At 47.7% G+C, this 14,374-nt stretch overlaps 2 protein-coding genes across 2 annotated transcripts in view; one reads left to right on the top strand and one right to left on the bottom strand.

Moving 5' to 3' along the window:
- UBTD2 (ubiquitin domain containing 2) overlaps positions 1-3,146 on the top strand; it is a 73,299-nt gene extending 70,153 nt beyond the window's left edge. Inside the window, exon 3 of the mRNA XM_008255390.5 lies at positions 660-3,146. Within this exon, the coding sequence (XP_008253612.1) occupies positions 660-1,057 (398 nt within the window). The 3' untranslated portion in view covers positions 1,058-3,146. The remainder of the gene's footprint in view (positions 1-659) is intronic.
- EFCAB9 (EF-hand calcium binding domain 9) lies at positions 2,526-14,083 on the bottom strand. Its single transcript, XM_002710203.6, has 4 exons — positions 13,782-14,083; positions 8,321-8,469; positions 7,773-7,949; positions 2,526-7,176 (listed from the first exon to the last, which is right to left on the bottom strand). The coding sequence occupies exons 1-4, from the start codon at positions 13,927-13,929 to the stop codon at positions 6,967-6,969; spliced, it is 684 nt and encodes a 227-aa protein (XP_002710249.3). The 5' UTR covers positions 13,930-14,083; the 3' UTR covers positions 2,526-6,966.
- Between the last annotated feature and the right edge of the window lie 291 nt (positions 14,084-14,374).

The following is a 14,374-nucleotide window of genomic DNA, read 5'->3' as shown; positions in this document are numbered from 1 at the left end:
CTCCTGGCTCTTGGCTTCGGCCTGGCCTAGCACTGGTCATTGTGACCATCTGGGAAGTGAACCAGTAGAGGAAAGGTGTCTCTCCCCTCCCCCAGCCCTGTAACTGACTTTCAAATAAATAAATGAATCTTTAAAAAAAAAATCAGGCCAGCGCCGCGGCTCAATAGGCTAATCCTCCGCCTGTGGCGCTGGCACCCCAGGTTCTAGTCCCGGTCGGGGCACTGGATTCTGTCCTGGTCGCTCCTCTTCCAGGCCAGCTCTCTGCTGTGGCCCAGGAAGGCAGTGAAGTGCTTGGGCCCTGCACCCCATGGGAGACCAGGAGAAGCACCTGGCTCCTGGCTTTGGATCAGCGCAGTGTGCCGGCCGCAGCGCACCAGCCGCGGCGGCCATTGGAGGGTGAACCAACGGCAAAGGAAGACCTTTCCCTCTGTCTCTCTCACTGTCCACTCTGCCTGTCAAAAAAAAAAAAAAAAAAATCAGGTAAACATTCACATATTGGGCATGGGACCTGTTGCTGCTCCTTGATGATAGGCTGGCAGTGATTAGCATTTTATTTTTCACTATAGTAGCATGCTAGTGGGAGAAGCTTAGGCACTTTGCAAAGTGGAAACAGAAATACACTCACTGAGCCTCAACTCTTACATCTTCTCTTTCTGAAGGTGCACTAACAGAGTGCTATGATGAGCTGGGGAACAGATACCAGCTTCCCGTCTATTGCCTGGCACCTCCAGTCAACATGATCGAGGAAAAGAGCGACATAGAGACTCTGGATATTCCCGAGCCACCACCCAATTCTGGATATGAATCTCAGCTCCGCTTGCGCCTTTCCACAGGCAAAGACCTCAAACTGGTGGTCCGTAGCACAGACACAGTGTTCCACATGAAGAGACGGTTACACGCGGCCGAGGGGGTGGAGCCGACTAGTCAGCGCTGGTTCTTCTCTGGCAGACCTCTCACCGACAAGATGAAGCTGGAAGAGCTGAAGATTCCCAAGGACTATGTCGTGCAGGTTATAGTGAGCCAGCCTCTGCAAAACCCAACCCCCGTGGAGAACTGAATGGTTCCCAGACCCCGCACTCCTTGTCACTTCCTACTCTATGGCGTGAAATTTATTTTCACTGCTCCGAATTCCCTGTGAATGGATTTAGTTCTGAGGAATTACCAGTGAAAAATTCCATCTGTGATGGAGACCAACAAAAATAATAAGAACACAAAGAGCCAGCCTTGAGACTCCTGTAATTACAATTTCTAACTTGAGAGGCAGTTAAGATATAGATAACCGTTTATTTTAAAACACTCACCGACTATGTAATTGCTGTATTTAAATGATTTGGACTGTAAAGGGAACATTGCATACATGAAGAACAGCACCAAGCACCTTTTGAGTACAAAGTTTCCAGAAATACATAAATCAAATTATATGATTTCCAGATGCCATCAGTAACAGTTATAAAACATAAGCCCTTTTTTTTTTTCTTAATGGAAATGGAAAAGACCTGTATTGGAGGTTTGCTTCTATTCTCTTCTGGTTTGTTATTCTTAGCTCATGTCATGTGTAGTCATAGAGGAGTACAGACTGGCAGATTGTGTCTCTGTGTTGCTGTCCCCACACACATGTGTTGAACTCCTTATTTACATTTACACTACATTTTGGTGCCTTCCAGCACATTGGTGGCAGGCACCCTTCTGGAACTCTAGGCAATAATTTAGTCAGTGCAGTCAGGTCATCAGCTGATACTCAGTTGAATAGTCTCTTGTCCTCTTGTTGCATAGGTATTTTGAAATGTTTATGTAATAATAATAATAAGGCTGTTTTCATATCCAGGCTTGGAAGGTCACCACTGTATAATACCTTCATTGATCTATGTACTCTGCTTGAAACTTTTCATAGCTAACTATGACCCCAAATGTGTAGGTCCTGGGCCAGGGAACACAGGAATCAATTACAACTATTTCAACTAAGGATAATAATGTCATTCATTATATCTTCTCCCACTTTGTAGGAAGGGTATAGGGAAAACCCATTCCTGGGAGAAATATGCCTATCTTCCATCTTTCAGAGAAATTTCAACCCTCAGTTTACAAACATGAAGGGTTACTGGCATTACTTAGACATCAAGAGCAAGATGAAATGCTGAGATGTTGCTTTAAACCTTAGTGCTCTGACTTAGCATTACCTCTCGTCACGGTCGGCGACAATTTTTCCTCTCTCCTTATTCATTGCAAAAAGGCAAATTAATCCCCATCTGCCAGTTAGATTCAGGGCCTCAGAGATCTGCTGCGATAACCTTGTTCTACACTGTGGCTGCAGCAGAGCCGCCAAGGATTAGGTTTCATAAGGAAGCTTTTAAAGATTCACCCCATAAGTGAGAAGGGGGCTTCCGTGACCAGTGTGACCTAGAGTCCCTGAGATGGGGAGGAGGAGGCAGGAAGGCACTCGGGCTCTTCTCTGGGAAATATTAAACCTCCACACCTATTTGGATGTGAGGCTCCATTATTAATTCTAATGACAAAATGAAACTTCTGGTTAGTTTAAATGTACTGTTTAAGATGGAGTTAAATTTCCTGTGGCCTGATTAAATGTATCTGTAATTGTAACTTAACGTGTTTCTGAGAGCTTTAACTACTTTGCAATTTTTTATTCAATCATTTAAAGATGGTGGCTCTATCTATTTTAGGTTTGCTGATAATTGAATCTCAGTTCAAGAGAAAAAAAGCCACATTAATTCCAAAGGAGAATTTTTGTATTTCAAGATGGATGTGTGAGGGTATTTTGACAGATTGTCCCTGTCAGCAAAACAGTTGTGTTCACTTGGGTGTCACATTGCACAGCAGCAGCTCTCCAGAGTCTGTCAACTGGGAAAGAACAAAAGGTGTTTAAACTTCAGGAAATGTGGTGATGCCATAATAATCTGTGACTGGCAAGAGGTCTGTCTTGTTTGTTGAGGATTTGAACTCTCGTTAAGAGTTTATTTTATTTCAAAGGAACATATTCTCTGGGCATGTTTCTCTAACCCAGGTGAGAAAACCATGGTGCTGTTTAATTGTAAATAGATTGATACAAGATTGGACCAATACTTGATGTGTATAATTTTAGTATGTAGGATTTTTGTGCTTTTTTTTTGTAAAAAAAAAGTTCAATTTTTCTCTTTGTCTTTGCCTTTATTCTGGGTTTTTGTCTTAATATCTTTATTGCACATATATATACATATATATATATATATATACATGTATATGTATATCTCCCATATATATATATATATATATAGGAGATCTGCTTCATTCTAGTGAGAAGTGTGAACACTCTCCTCCTTTTTAAAACCTCAACTCAATAAATAACAAGATCATTATCATCACATGTAGGCTGTGCTGTGCCAAACCACACATGGTCATTGACAGGTAACACTTCATCTCCTGCATTGAAATCTCAGTCTAAAATAGGTTGTCAGCTTTTCTGGTAAGAATGGTGCTATCATCCAAAACTCTGGGTGGGCTCCAATAGTCTGCATTTCCCAAAGACTCCTGCTGATCTGGGAAGCACTCTGAGAACTTCTGTTACAGAGTATGAATTACCCATAAACACACCAGTCGGCACTTCTGCTTTTTAACTAAAATGATGAATCTTCCAGATGATTCCACACATGTAGGTGTAGACCTGCCTCATTCCTCTTCCTGGTTGCAGTAGGATTCCCCTGTCTGTGCATAGCACAGTCGTTTCAGATTCTGCTGTGGTCTGCGTGGCTGTGCTAGTCTTGCTACTGTGAGCTGTGCACAGTGAATTTCCTCTTAGACAAATGCCCCTGTATGCCTGCGTCTGTTAGAATGTGTTCCTCCATGGCGTGCATTCTGGAGGCAGGTATGGCTCGCCCTCCAAGGAGATTTTAGGATGACTTCTTACTTCCTCATCCTTGACCAACTATTTTTTTTTTCTTTGAGAGACAGATAGCTCCTATCTACTGGTTTACTGCTCAAATGCCCATAACAAGTAGGCCTGAGGCCTGGAGCCTGGAACTTGATCCAGGTTTCCCACTTGGGCAGCGGGAACCCTATGCCTTGAGCCATCATCTGTGCCTCCCGGGGTCTGCAAGAGCAGGAAGCTGGAGTCAGGAGTCTGAGGAGGGCACTGAGCCCAGGCACTCCTGTATGGCATGTGGCCATATTAACAGGTGTCCTAACTGCTAGGCCAAGCATTTGACCCCTGACCCCTGACCGGCTATTGATCTCTGGCAGTCTGGTAAGTGAAAACTGTGTCCTGTGGTTTTGTGTTTTTCTTAGCAGTAAAGTTTAGCATTTTAATGTGTATTTTATTTTTTTTTTAAAGATTTATCCATTTATTTGAAAGAGATACACGGAGAGACAGAGAGAGAGGTCCTCCATCTGCTGGTTCACTCCCCAATTGGCCTGAACGGCTGGAGCTGCACCAATCCGAACCCAGGAGCCAGGAGCTTCTTCCAGGTCTCCCACAGGGGTGCAGGGGCCCAAGAAATTGGGCCATCCTCCGCTGCTTTCCCAGGCCACAGCAGAGAGCAGGATCAGAAGTGGAGCAGCCGGGACTCACACATGGGATGGCACCACTGCAGGCAGCGCCCCACCCACTATGTCGTAGCGCCGGCCCCCTTAACGTGTATTTTAAAAACATTTGTATTTCTGTTAATGTTCTTGTTGTGTTTTCCTATATGCCTATGACATTTTGCTCTCCATCCTCTTGATTTGTAAATACCCTTTTGATATTGAGGAAATGCTTTTCTCTCATGTGTTATCATTTTCTTTGCCCTGGGCAGAAGCAGAGGCAGGACTCAATCCCAAGCACCCTTGGATGGGATGCGGGGATCCAAAGCAGTAGGTTAATCTGCACCCCAACATGTGCCCATAAAGTTGCTCTTAAAAGGGATTTTCTGGGGCCAGCATTGTGGCACAACAGGATGCCAGGATGCTGGCATCCCGTATCAGAGCAGCAGTTAGAGTCCTGGCTGCTCCGCTTCCTATCCAGCTTCCTACTAATGTGCTTGAGAAAGCAGCAGAGGATGGCCCAAGCACATGGCTCCTGCCACCCATGTGAGAGGTCTGGATGGAGTTCCTGACTTGTGGCCTCATCTCAACCTAGCCCCAGCTGTTGCAGCCATTTGGAGAGTGAACCAGCAGATGAAAGATCTCTGTGTGTGTGCAATTCGTGTGTGTGTCACTCTGCCTCTGAAATAAATCGTTTAAAAAGAGAAGGAAGGGCTTCTAAAATTTGATAGTTGGTTCATGATACCTTATGTGGTCACCTACTTTAATGATTTCTAGAGAGGAGAGGAAAATTCTCATTCCTGAAACTTTACTCAGTGCTCTTCAAGATTTGTTTAGCCAGACTAGTGCCTGCCATGCCTATCATTGCCTTCCTTTCTCCCTGCCCCCATTGTGAATCGCATTTTCATCGCTTCTGCAGCCATGTCTGTAAGGACATGCCATCGTTACCCTTTCTACAGCTCAGGACGCCCCTTGCCCCTGGCACCCAAGAGAGAAGCATTCACTTCACTGTGGCTTCTTCAGCAGAACCACACCTGGAGCCCAAGGCTGTCTGGTGGCAAAAGCCATCCAGGCTGCCACACAAGAGGTGGCAGCTGAGAGCAGGACAAGCATGGGGATGAGGTGCCTTGGACTGCAGGCCGTCTCCGGCTACCCTCTCTGGCCACGTGGTGCTCGCCTGTCAGTGCTCTGGGGGGGCATAGCATCATGTCCGTATTTGTTTGGCAGAGGATCAGTTTGTTCTTGGAGAGTAATTCCAAAGTCTTCAAATGCTCTGCCTCTTTTTCACCCTCACAACACTTCCATGAGATAGATACATTAGTGCAGCCCCATGCAGAAAACAGATTGGAGGACAAGGGACTAGAGTTGGGTTTGGTTTTGCTGGTCCAATCAAGTTTATGTGGGACCATTGTGGGGAAAGAGGAATTTTGGCTGCTAAACACATTAGTCATGCTCAAAAGCATGTTATTCAAGTCCCATGTCTATTAGTAAATAGAGAGAGGTATGCATAATAAGTAATGTGATTTGTATTATTGCAGACTCATGAATGACAATCTGCTATGTTCCTTATAATTAACATTCTGCATAAGGGATTTCTGAGTCAATGAATTCCCAGCTTAAACAGCATCTGCTAGAATGGAAGTGTGTGACTCAGATCCCAGGCAAACAATTGACCTTGAATTTGAATTAAGATCCCATCACTTAATTCACAGGATCAACAGTCACGCATCTGTGTATCTGGCCCCTAGTATATGGCAGTCATCGTCGTCATTAATGGGACAGGGAGGGGGAATGCACGAGTGCCATGCCAAAGAACGTTTCCAGATGATGCAAGGCAGTAAGTGATTATACACAGGCAAGGGCATGGAATGGTGATTTTACCCTATAGATTAGGTCTAGCTGTCCCTGCACCTACAGAGCAGGAAGAAAACAGCCTCTCTGTCCTGAAAAGTCGGTTTCCCCCGGGGATGGGGGCAGCACAGCCCAGTTTGAAGCCTCAAGCATGCTGGTGGGCTGAGACTAGAAAGGATTCTGAGAGTACTGGACTGTCGGCGACAGATGTGAGGGAAATGTCACCTTTCGACTGCCTGGCCCCACTGAGTGTTGGCCATTATTGGGCTACACCATGACCTAAAGAGCAGAGTTGCTCTGAAACACAGCAGTCAAATTGGGACGTGTCCCAGAAAAAGTGGTTCCAGGGGCTGGCATTACGGCGCTGTGGTTTAGACCACCGCCTGCGACACCAGCATCCGGTGTGAGCGCAGGTTCGAGTCCTGACTGCTCCACTTCTGATCCAGCTCCCACCTGGAAAGCAGCAGAGGAGGATGACCCATGTGCTTGGACCCCTGCACCCATGTGGGAGACCCGGATGGGCCCTTCATGTACAAAACAAGGTAAAGATACTTTAATGCTTTAAGTTTATTTGCAAACATAGTAACTGTTTTAATTAGTCATGTTCTATATTTCAATTCTCATTTTTTCCAGGTGGCTCTCTGGGCTCACACGTGACATTCTCTTTAAGAGCAGAGATTTCCACTTCTCTTTCCCTTTCTCCTTCTCTCTCTCCTTCTGTTTTTCATTCTCTTTCTCTTTCTCTGCCTTCTGCCTTTCCTGGGACTTGTCAATGGAGAAGATAGTATATAGCTTAAATTCCTTGTAATTAAGACGCTTTTGTTGGGGAGGAAAACAAGAAAAAATTATTTCAGGTAGGACTGGATACTCTGTTTCACATAACATCTGGATTGGAATCATTTATTATTTAAAAACTCAGAAATTTAAAGGGACTCAGTAGTTTGGGCACAGTTACAATCTGATTGTAGGCTAGTACTGGGGAATGGAGAGGAACATGGGTCACTTTGGTCTCCTTGGTCAGGTCTGGACACTCCAGGCCAGCCTCTAAGGTGCTGCCCGCCGCAAGCCATAGCTTTTCACCTTAGCTCCCCGCTGCCTCCTCTTAGCAGAAGGCACCGTCTTCACCATAGCTTCCTCTTAGGATTTTGCTCACACGTTCCCATCACAGAATCCCTTCCTTTGGTCCTTAAATTAAATCGATACACCCTTCCCCAGCACCCATTACTGCCACGTTATTATATCTCCTTCTCTAAATGTCTGTGATCTGTATGCATGTTACCCAGTGTAGCACTGACTCTCCTCTTCACGGGCCTGTCCATCCTCTCTGGTTTTTTGGCCTGGTCCTAGAACCATGCAGTTCGCTCATTTGAGGGGGGATTTTCCCTCTCTCCTGGCAGGACATTTGCACTTACACGGTCCCCTGTGATGTCAAAATCATGAAAGAGCTCTTTGAGTTCCTGTTTCTTAATATTGAAGAGAAATCTATACGTGTGGAAGTTGCTGGCAGCAATTCTGAGCTCGCCGTCCAGATCAAGCAGATCAAAAACAGGCCGGGAGTGGCGGTACATAAACTGTTCTTCCAGATGGTTCTGTTTGCGAGAGAAACACATCAGGGCAGAGTTGTGGTGCCGCTTTCTAAACTTGTCCCATCTAGATTCGGATACTCCTCAGGACCCTCTCACTAACATGCACTTTGTTACATTCGCTGGTGCCCTGGTGAAATGTTGCGGCACTGCTGATAAAATGATGACCCCACACAGTCCATCCACACACAGCATCCAAGAACCACAGTTAGTCCGTCATGCTCCCCCTCACCCCCCGCACTATTTTTTCTTTCCTCTTGCTTTTAGTGAAAGGCAGAGCAATCTGACACGCTCCTGATTCCGTGCCACTTTGAGCATGGTGCTAGCAGCCGACAAGGTCTGTCTGGCCTGTCCCGGATCCCTGACCTGTGACTTGCCTGGTGTGACAGCAGGATGCAGACCAACACGTAGAACTGGTCAAAGCCAATCTCGCCCACTGCATTCCAGTCCAGCATGTCAAACACGATCTTGATCTGTGTCCCTCTCAAGTTGGTCACGTGTTTGAGGAAGTGGTAGAACAATACATCTGTGAAGGCGGGGACACAGATAACTCTAGATGCCCCAAGAGGCTAGACAGCTGGGAGCCAAAAGAGCAGTAATGGGGGAAGTCTGTTGGCCTGGGAAGAACAATGATCTGATTCGGTGTCTGGTTCCACTACGACCTTCCACAGTTCCTCGGGCCTTTAATGTCCCTTGTGGGAAACCACAGTGCCCAGGAGTGTGGAAATGGCGATGGTTTCTACCCCAGCTCACACACTCAAGTGGAGCAGACAAATGTGCACACATCACCTCCAAAGGCAAGGTGATGACATACCAGGAGCCTTCCAAAAGTCATGGAAAATGTGTATTATGGGAAAAAAAAAAAAAAAGAAAGAAAGAAAGAAAGAACATGGGCCAGCGCTGTGGCGCAGTGGGTTAACGCCCTGGCCTGAAGTGCCAGCATCCTATATGGGCACTGGTTCGAGACCTGGCTGCTCCACTTCCGATCCAGCTCTCTGCTATGGCCTGGGAAAGCAGTGGAGGATGGCCCAGGTCCTTGTGCCTCTGCACTCTTGTGGGAGACCTGGAAGAAGCTCCTGGCTCCTGGCTTCGGATTGGCACAGCTCCAGCTGTTGCGGCCAGTTGGGGAGTGAACCATCAGATGGAAGACCTCTCTCTCTGTCTCTGCCTCTCCTTTCTCTGTGTAACTCTGACTTTCAAATAAATAAATAAATAAATATTAAAAAAAAAAACAGAGCATGGATTTTAGCTTTTTAAATTTTTATTTATTTTTATGGTATCTTTGAAAGGTAGAGAAATACAGCAAGATCTTTCATCTGTCCACTAGTTTACTCCCCAAATGCCTGCAAAACCCAGGGCTGGTCCAGGACAAAGCCAGGAGCCTGAAACTCCATCCAGGTCTCCAGTGTGGGTGGCAGGGACCCATGCTCTCAAGCCATCATTTGCTGCCTCACAGGGTGTGCATCAGCAGGGAGCTGGATCAGAAGCAGAGGAGCCTGGACTGGGGCCAGGCACTCCAATATAGGACACAGGCAGCCCAAGTGGTGACTTAAGCTACTGTGCCAAATGTCCACCCCAGATTTCAATTTTTTTTTTTTTTGCATCAAAATAAACCTATTCCATTTTCCATGAACTTCTTGAAATAGCATCACATAAAACAGGCACAAAGTGCTGCTTGTGTATGGAAGAGAGAGCTTAGTTCTCACTGGGAAACTATTTGCAAATGCTGACATTTTACCCGGTCTTTCCCTTGAGATAATTTTTATTTATTTTCATTTTATTTGAAAAGCAGAGAGATGCTGGATAACTAATATTAAAGTGGGAAGTGAGACATCTATTCCTTTTCTATAAAAGTCTCAGGGGACAGGCATTAGGCAAAGCAGTTACACTGCTTGGGATGCCCATATCCCATATCAGAACACCCAGTTTGAGTCCTGGCTCTTCCACGACTGATCCAACTCCCTGCTAATGGGTACACTGGGAGGCAGCAGGCAATACCTCAGATACTTAGTTCCCTGCCACCCACATATGAGACCCAGATTTGAGTTCCAGGCTCCTGGTTTCAACCGGGCACAACCCTAGCTGTAGTAGGTATGTGGTGAATCTCTCTCAATTCTCCCCAACCACACCTCCCAACTTCATATAAAATGAAAATAAAAGCGTTAAAAATTTTTATGGGAGGGCAGGTATGGGGGGGAAGAACTACTATATTGCAAAAAGCTGTACCTAGGAAATTTATATATATTAAACAAAAGCCTTCAAAAACATTTTTTTTAAAGTTTCCATATTTCCCAAGCATGGTGGGAAGGAAGCAAAACTTCCCCACCACCTTGTATGTTAGGTACCTTAAATGCCACATCTCACTGAACTGTGACAACCCTACAGGGGACGTGGTATCAGAGCGCTTCTGTCATCACCTTTAGATATCAGTTAGTCTGATCAGCACGTCTCTGACGGGCAGACCAACCGCTTGGGGCTCTTGCAGAGCTACAGGTTCTGAACTCAGGAAGTGAGGTATGGGCAGCAAGCCCACATTTCTACAAGTTGCTAGGCAATGGGTCACTTCCGGTCCATGGACCACACTGTGGGTAGCCAAGGACCTCAAAGATGGCCATGCAAGGGCAGAGCTGGGATTCAAGTGAGGGTCTGACTGCCAGGCCTGCTCTTTCTACCAGGGAGCCCTGTCTCCTGTGCATGCACTAGTACATGTTTGATCATAAATGTTCAGAGAACAACTAACTGCTGAAAAAGAGCAGAGAAGGATTTGCCCGCCCTGGTGCTCACTACTCACCTCTCAGTGGGTATATGACAAGAGAAACAAACATGGCGGGACACCTGCACAGGGGTACAACTGTGACTTCCCACAGTTGAATACACAGATCGCAAAGGCTACCAAGGAATTCTTTGTCTACACGTGACTTCCCCTTGCCCATTGATTAAAGAAACTATCCCCCGCCTCACTGAATATGTAAATCATATCTATGCAAGTTGGAGTCCTTGCTAAGAACACAGGAAGCTGTGGTCATAGTGTCATACTTTGGAGGCTTCCGATGGCCTCTTGATGTCATTTGTCAATATCCCCCAGGAACAGCATGCTAAATATGTACCCAGCGATGGCCATGTAGTTGCTGCTTGCAGAATGCTTTCACATGGAACTCAGTAGCTATGAAATTGTGTTTTGAACCCCCTGCACTGGCCCACTCAAGTCTCCAAGGCCTTAAGTCACTCCCACCCTGAAATGCAAACTGTTGAGGCTGTGCCCTGACTGTCTGAGGTCACTCTGCAGTTCCTTGGTGAGCAGACATGAACGCGGGCACGAGCACACCTCTTGGGTATTGCCTCATCAGGGATTGAGTTTGTTACTAGGGATGCCAGTCTCAGCAAACAGCCCTGTGAGACCTAAGTGTGGAGCCAGGTGCAAGCCTTGTGGTGCAGTAGGTTAAGCCGCTGATTGGGGTGCTCACATCGCATACTGGAACACCAGTTTGAGTCCCAGCTACTCCACTTCCCATCCAGCTCCCTGTTATGGAGCTCTGGTTTTCTAGCTTTGGCCTGGCCCATTTAGGGAGTGTCACTCTGCCTTACAAGTAACTACATCTTAAAAGACAGACAAGGCCGGCGCCGCAGCTCACTAGGCTAATCCTCCGCCTAGCGGCGCCGGCACACCGGGTTCTAGTCCCGGTCGGGGCGCCGGATTCTGTCCCGGTTGCCCCTCTTCCAGGCCAGCCCTCTGCTGTGGCCCGGGAGTGCAGTGGAGGATGGCCCAGGTGCTTGGGCCCTGCACCCCATGGGAGACCAGGAAAAGCACCTGGTTCCTGGCTCCTGCCACCGGATCGGCGCGGTGCGCCGGCCGCAGCGCGCCGGCCGCGGCGGCCATTGGAGGGTGAACCAACGGCAAAAGGAAGACCTTTCTCTCTGTCTCTCTCTCTCTCACTGTCCACTCTGCCTGTCAAAAAAAAAAAAAAAAAAAAAAAAAAAAAGACAGAAAGAAAGAGAGAGAGAGAGGAAAGGAGTCAGAAGCCCAGGGCTTCCATCCCCACTTACTTATTTTACAGCTAAGTGCCTGGCAGCTGCCTAGGGCAGGCTTATTGTGAAGATTTGGTAGCCTTGCATGTAAATATATATGGAAAGAGAAAAACGGGGGCCGGTGTTGAGGTGTAGCACCCTAAACCACCACTTGTGTCACTAGCATCCCAAATTGGCACAGTGCCAGTTCAAGTGTTGGCTCTTCTGCTTCCCATCCAACTCTCTGCTAATGTGCCGGGGAAAGCAGCAGCTGGTGGCTCAAGTGCTTGGGGCCTCTTTTACCCACGTGGGAGACCCGGATGGAGTTCCGCACTCCCAGCTTCAGCCTAGCCCTGGCCTTTGCATCCATTTGGGGAGTGAACCAGTGGATGAAGGATCTCTCTCTCTCTCTATCCATCTCTGTCTCTTCCTCTCTATCACTCTGCCTTTCAAGTACATTATTTTAAAAAAAGAAAAATGAAGGCATGAATTTATGAGAAAAAGGTGTCTACTCTTTTTGCTTTTAAAGATTGAATTCTTAAAATTCATGATGGAAGGAGCACTGTATTCACAAGTGACGTTTATCTCAAGTCAAAATGAATGAGAGAAAGGATGCCTTGTTTATACCCAAGTATGTATGCCCAAGTGCGAGTGTTTTAATTGGACTTTTATTCGTTCATGGACTGAGTGACAGTGCTGAGATCTTCAACATTTTTTAGTCACTCACAAAAATCAAGAATTAGGAGAGTTCAGGCAGGTCACTCGAGTCCTTCCTCTCCTGACAAATCAGAAGTCAGATCTTGGGGAGCGCATTTGGCACAGCAGGTTAAGCTGCCACTGGGGACCCTGGCATTCCATATCAGAGTGTTGCTTTGACTTGTGGCTGCTCCACTTCCCATCCAGCTCCCTGCTAATGTGCCTGGGAAAGCAACAGAAGGTAGCCCAACTGCTTGGGATCCTGCACCCTCATGGGAAACCCAGATAGAGTTCCAGGATCCTGGCTTTGGCCTGGCCCAGCCCTGGCTGTTGTAACCATTTGGGGAGTGACTGGCAGATGGCAGATATTTTTCTCTCTCTCTTTTGTCATTCTGTCTATATAAGCCATAATTACATAGAGGGGTGGAGAGAGAGAGAAATGACCTATCTTCTGGTTCATTCCCCAAATGGCCACAGTAGACTGTGCTGGGCTGGGCAAAAGCCAAGATCCAGGAGCTTCTTCCAGGTTTTCTACATGATGGTGGTCCAGGCACTTGGGCTGTCTTCTGCTTTCCCAGGTGCATTAGCAGGGAGCTCGATGGGAGGTGGAGCATCTGGGACTCGAACTGATGCCCATATGTGATCCAGGCTTAACCCGCTGTGCCACAGTGCCAGCCCCAAAATAAGTCTTTAAAAAAAAGATTAAAGTCTTTCTGAGGGGTCTCAAGGGTTAACGGCTGAGGCTCAGCACCAAGAATGAGAATTAAAATCATCATAACAGTAGTACTGCGTCCTTAGCTTGTGGCAGGACCTATGCTAAGCCTTTGCCACGCATCAGCTCTCGTTATCATCTTTCCCCCAGCAGTGAGATGGAGCCGGCTGCTTGAACCTCACCTCTGATGAGGAAAGGGAGACCTGCAGAGGGTGATGGTCAGGGGCTGGCCTCCAGATCGCCCCGGGGGCTGCAGCGTGAAGCTCCAGGCGCCAGTTGCGGCCCTGCCACTCCCTCACGCCTCCCTCGGCAACTTGGCTCCGTGTGCGTCCCCCGGAAGACACAGGTGCTGACCGCGCGGCTTCCGGTTCTGCCTGGCGCTTAAGGCCCAGGAAATGGTGCAGGGTCCGCGAGCGGGCACTGACCGTTCAGGGTGTTGTTGTGGTGCGCGTCGAGAAGGTGGAAGTACTCCACCAAGGCTTTCACGTTCCGCACGGACAGCAAGCAGTAGATCTTGTCCAGGTACAGGTACCACAGGAACGAGCCTTGCCTCAGTTTCATCTTGGTCTTCATGGAGCCCAAGCCGCCGGCCGCCCGAGACACAATGCAGCGTTCGGCCTCGGAACTGGAACGCAGCGGCGCGTGGCCCAGGGGGAGCCGCCCCGCGGAACCCGCCGCTCCCGCGTGGACACGGCTCCTGCCCACCCGCCAGCCCTGCTGGAGACCCTGTCCGGTGAGGCTCTTGTGGACGCGACAAATCCCAAATGGAAATCGCAGACGGTTTAGTTATGAGCGAGAACGTACTTCTCCTATGTTCGAAAACCTGACCACGTGGCTAACGTGATTCCTGAAGTACTGTCTAAAGGGGTTAGAAAATAAGAAAGTGGCCAGTGCGTGAAGGGGCTGTAAGACCCATAAAGAAAGCGGACGTAGTAAGCCAAGCCTCCGCCTCGTTTGGGGCATCCCATAGGGCCGCCGGTTGGTGTCCTGGCTGCTCCTCTTCCGGTCCCACTCTGTA

This window comes from Oryctolagus cuniculus, chromosome 6 (assembly GCF_051225735.1).
Source record: "Oryctolagus cuniculus isolate XC-2025 breed Fujian yellow rabbit chromosome 6, ASM5122573v1, whole genome shotgun sequence".
Lineage (NCBI taxonomy): Eukaryota > Metazoa > Chordata > Mammalia > Lagomorpha > Leporidae > Oryctolagus > Oryctolagus cuniculus.
This window is presented reverse-complemented; position numbering and strand designations above follow the sequence as displayed.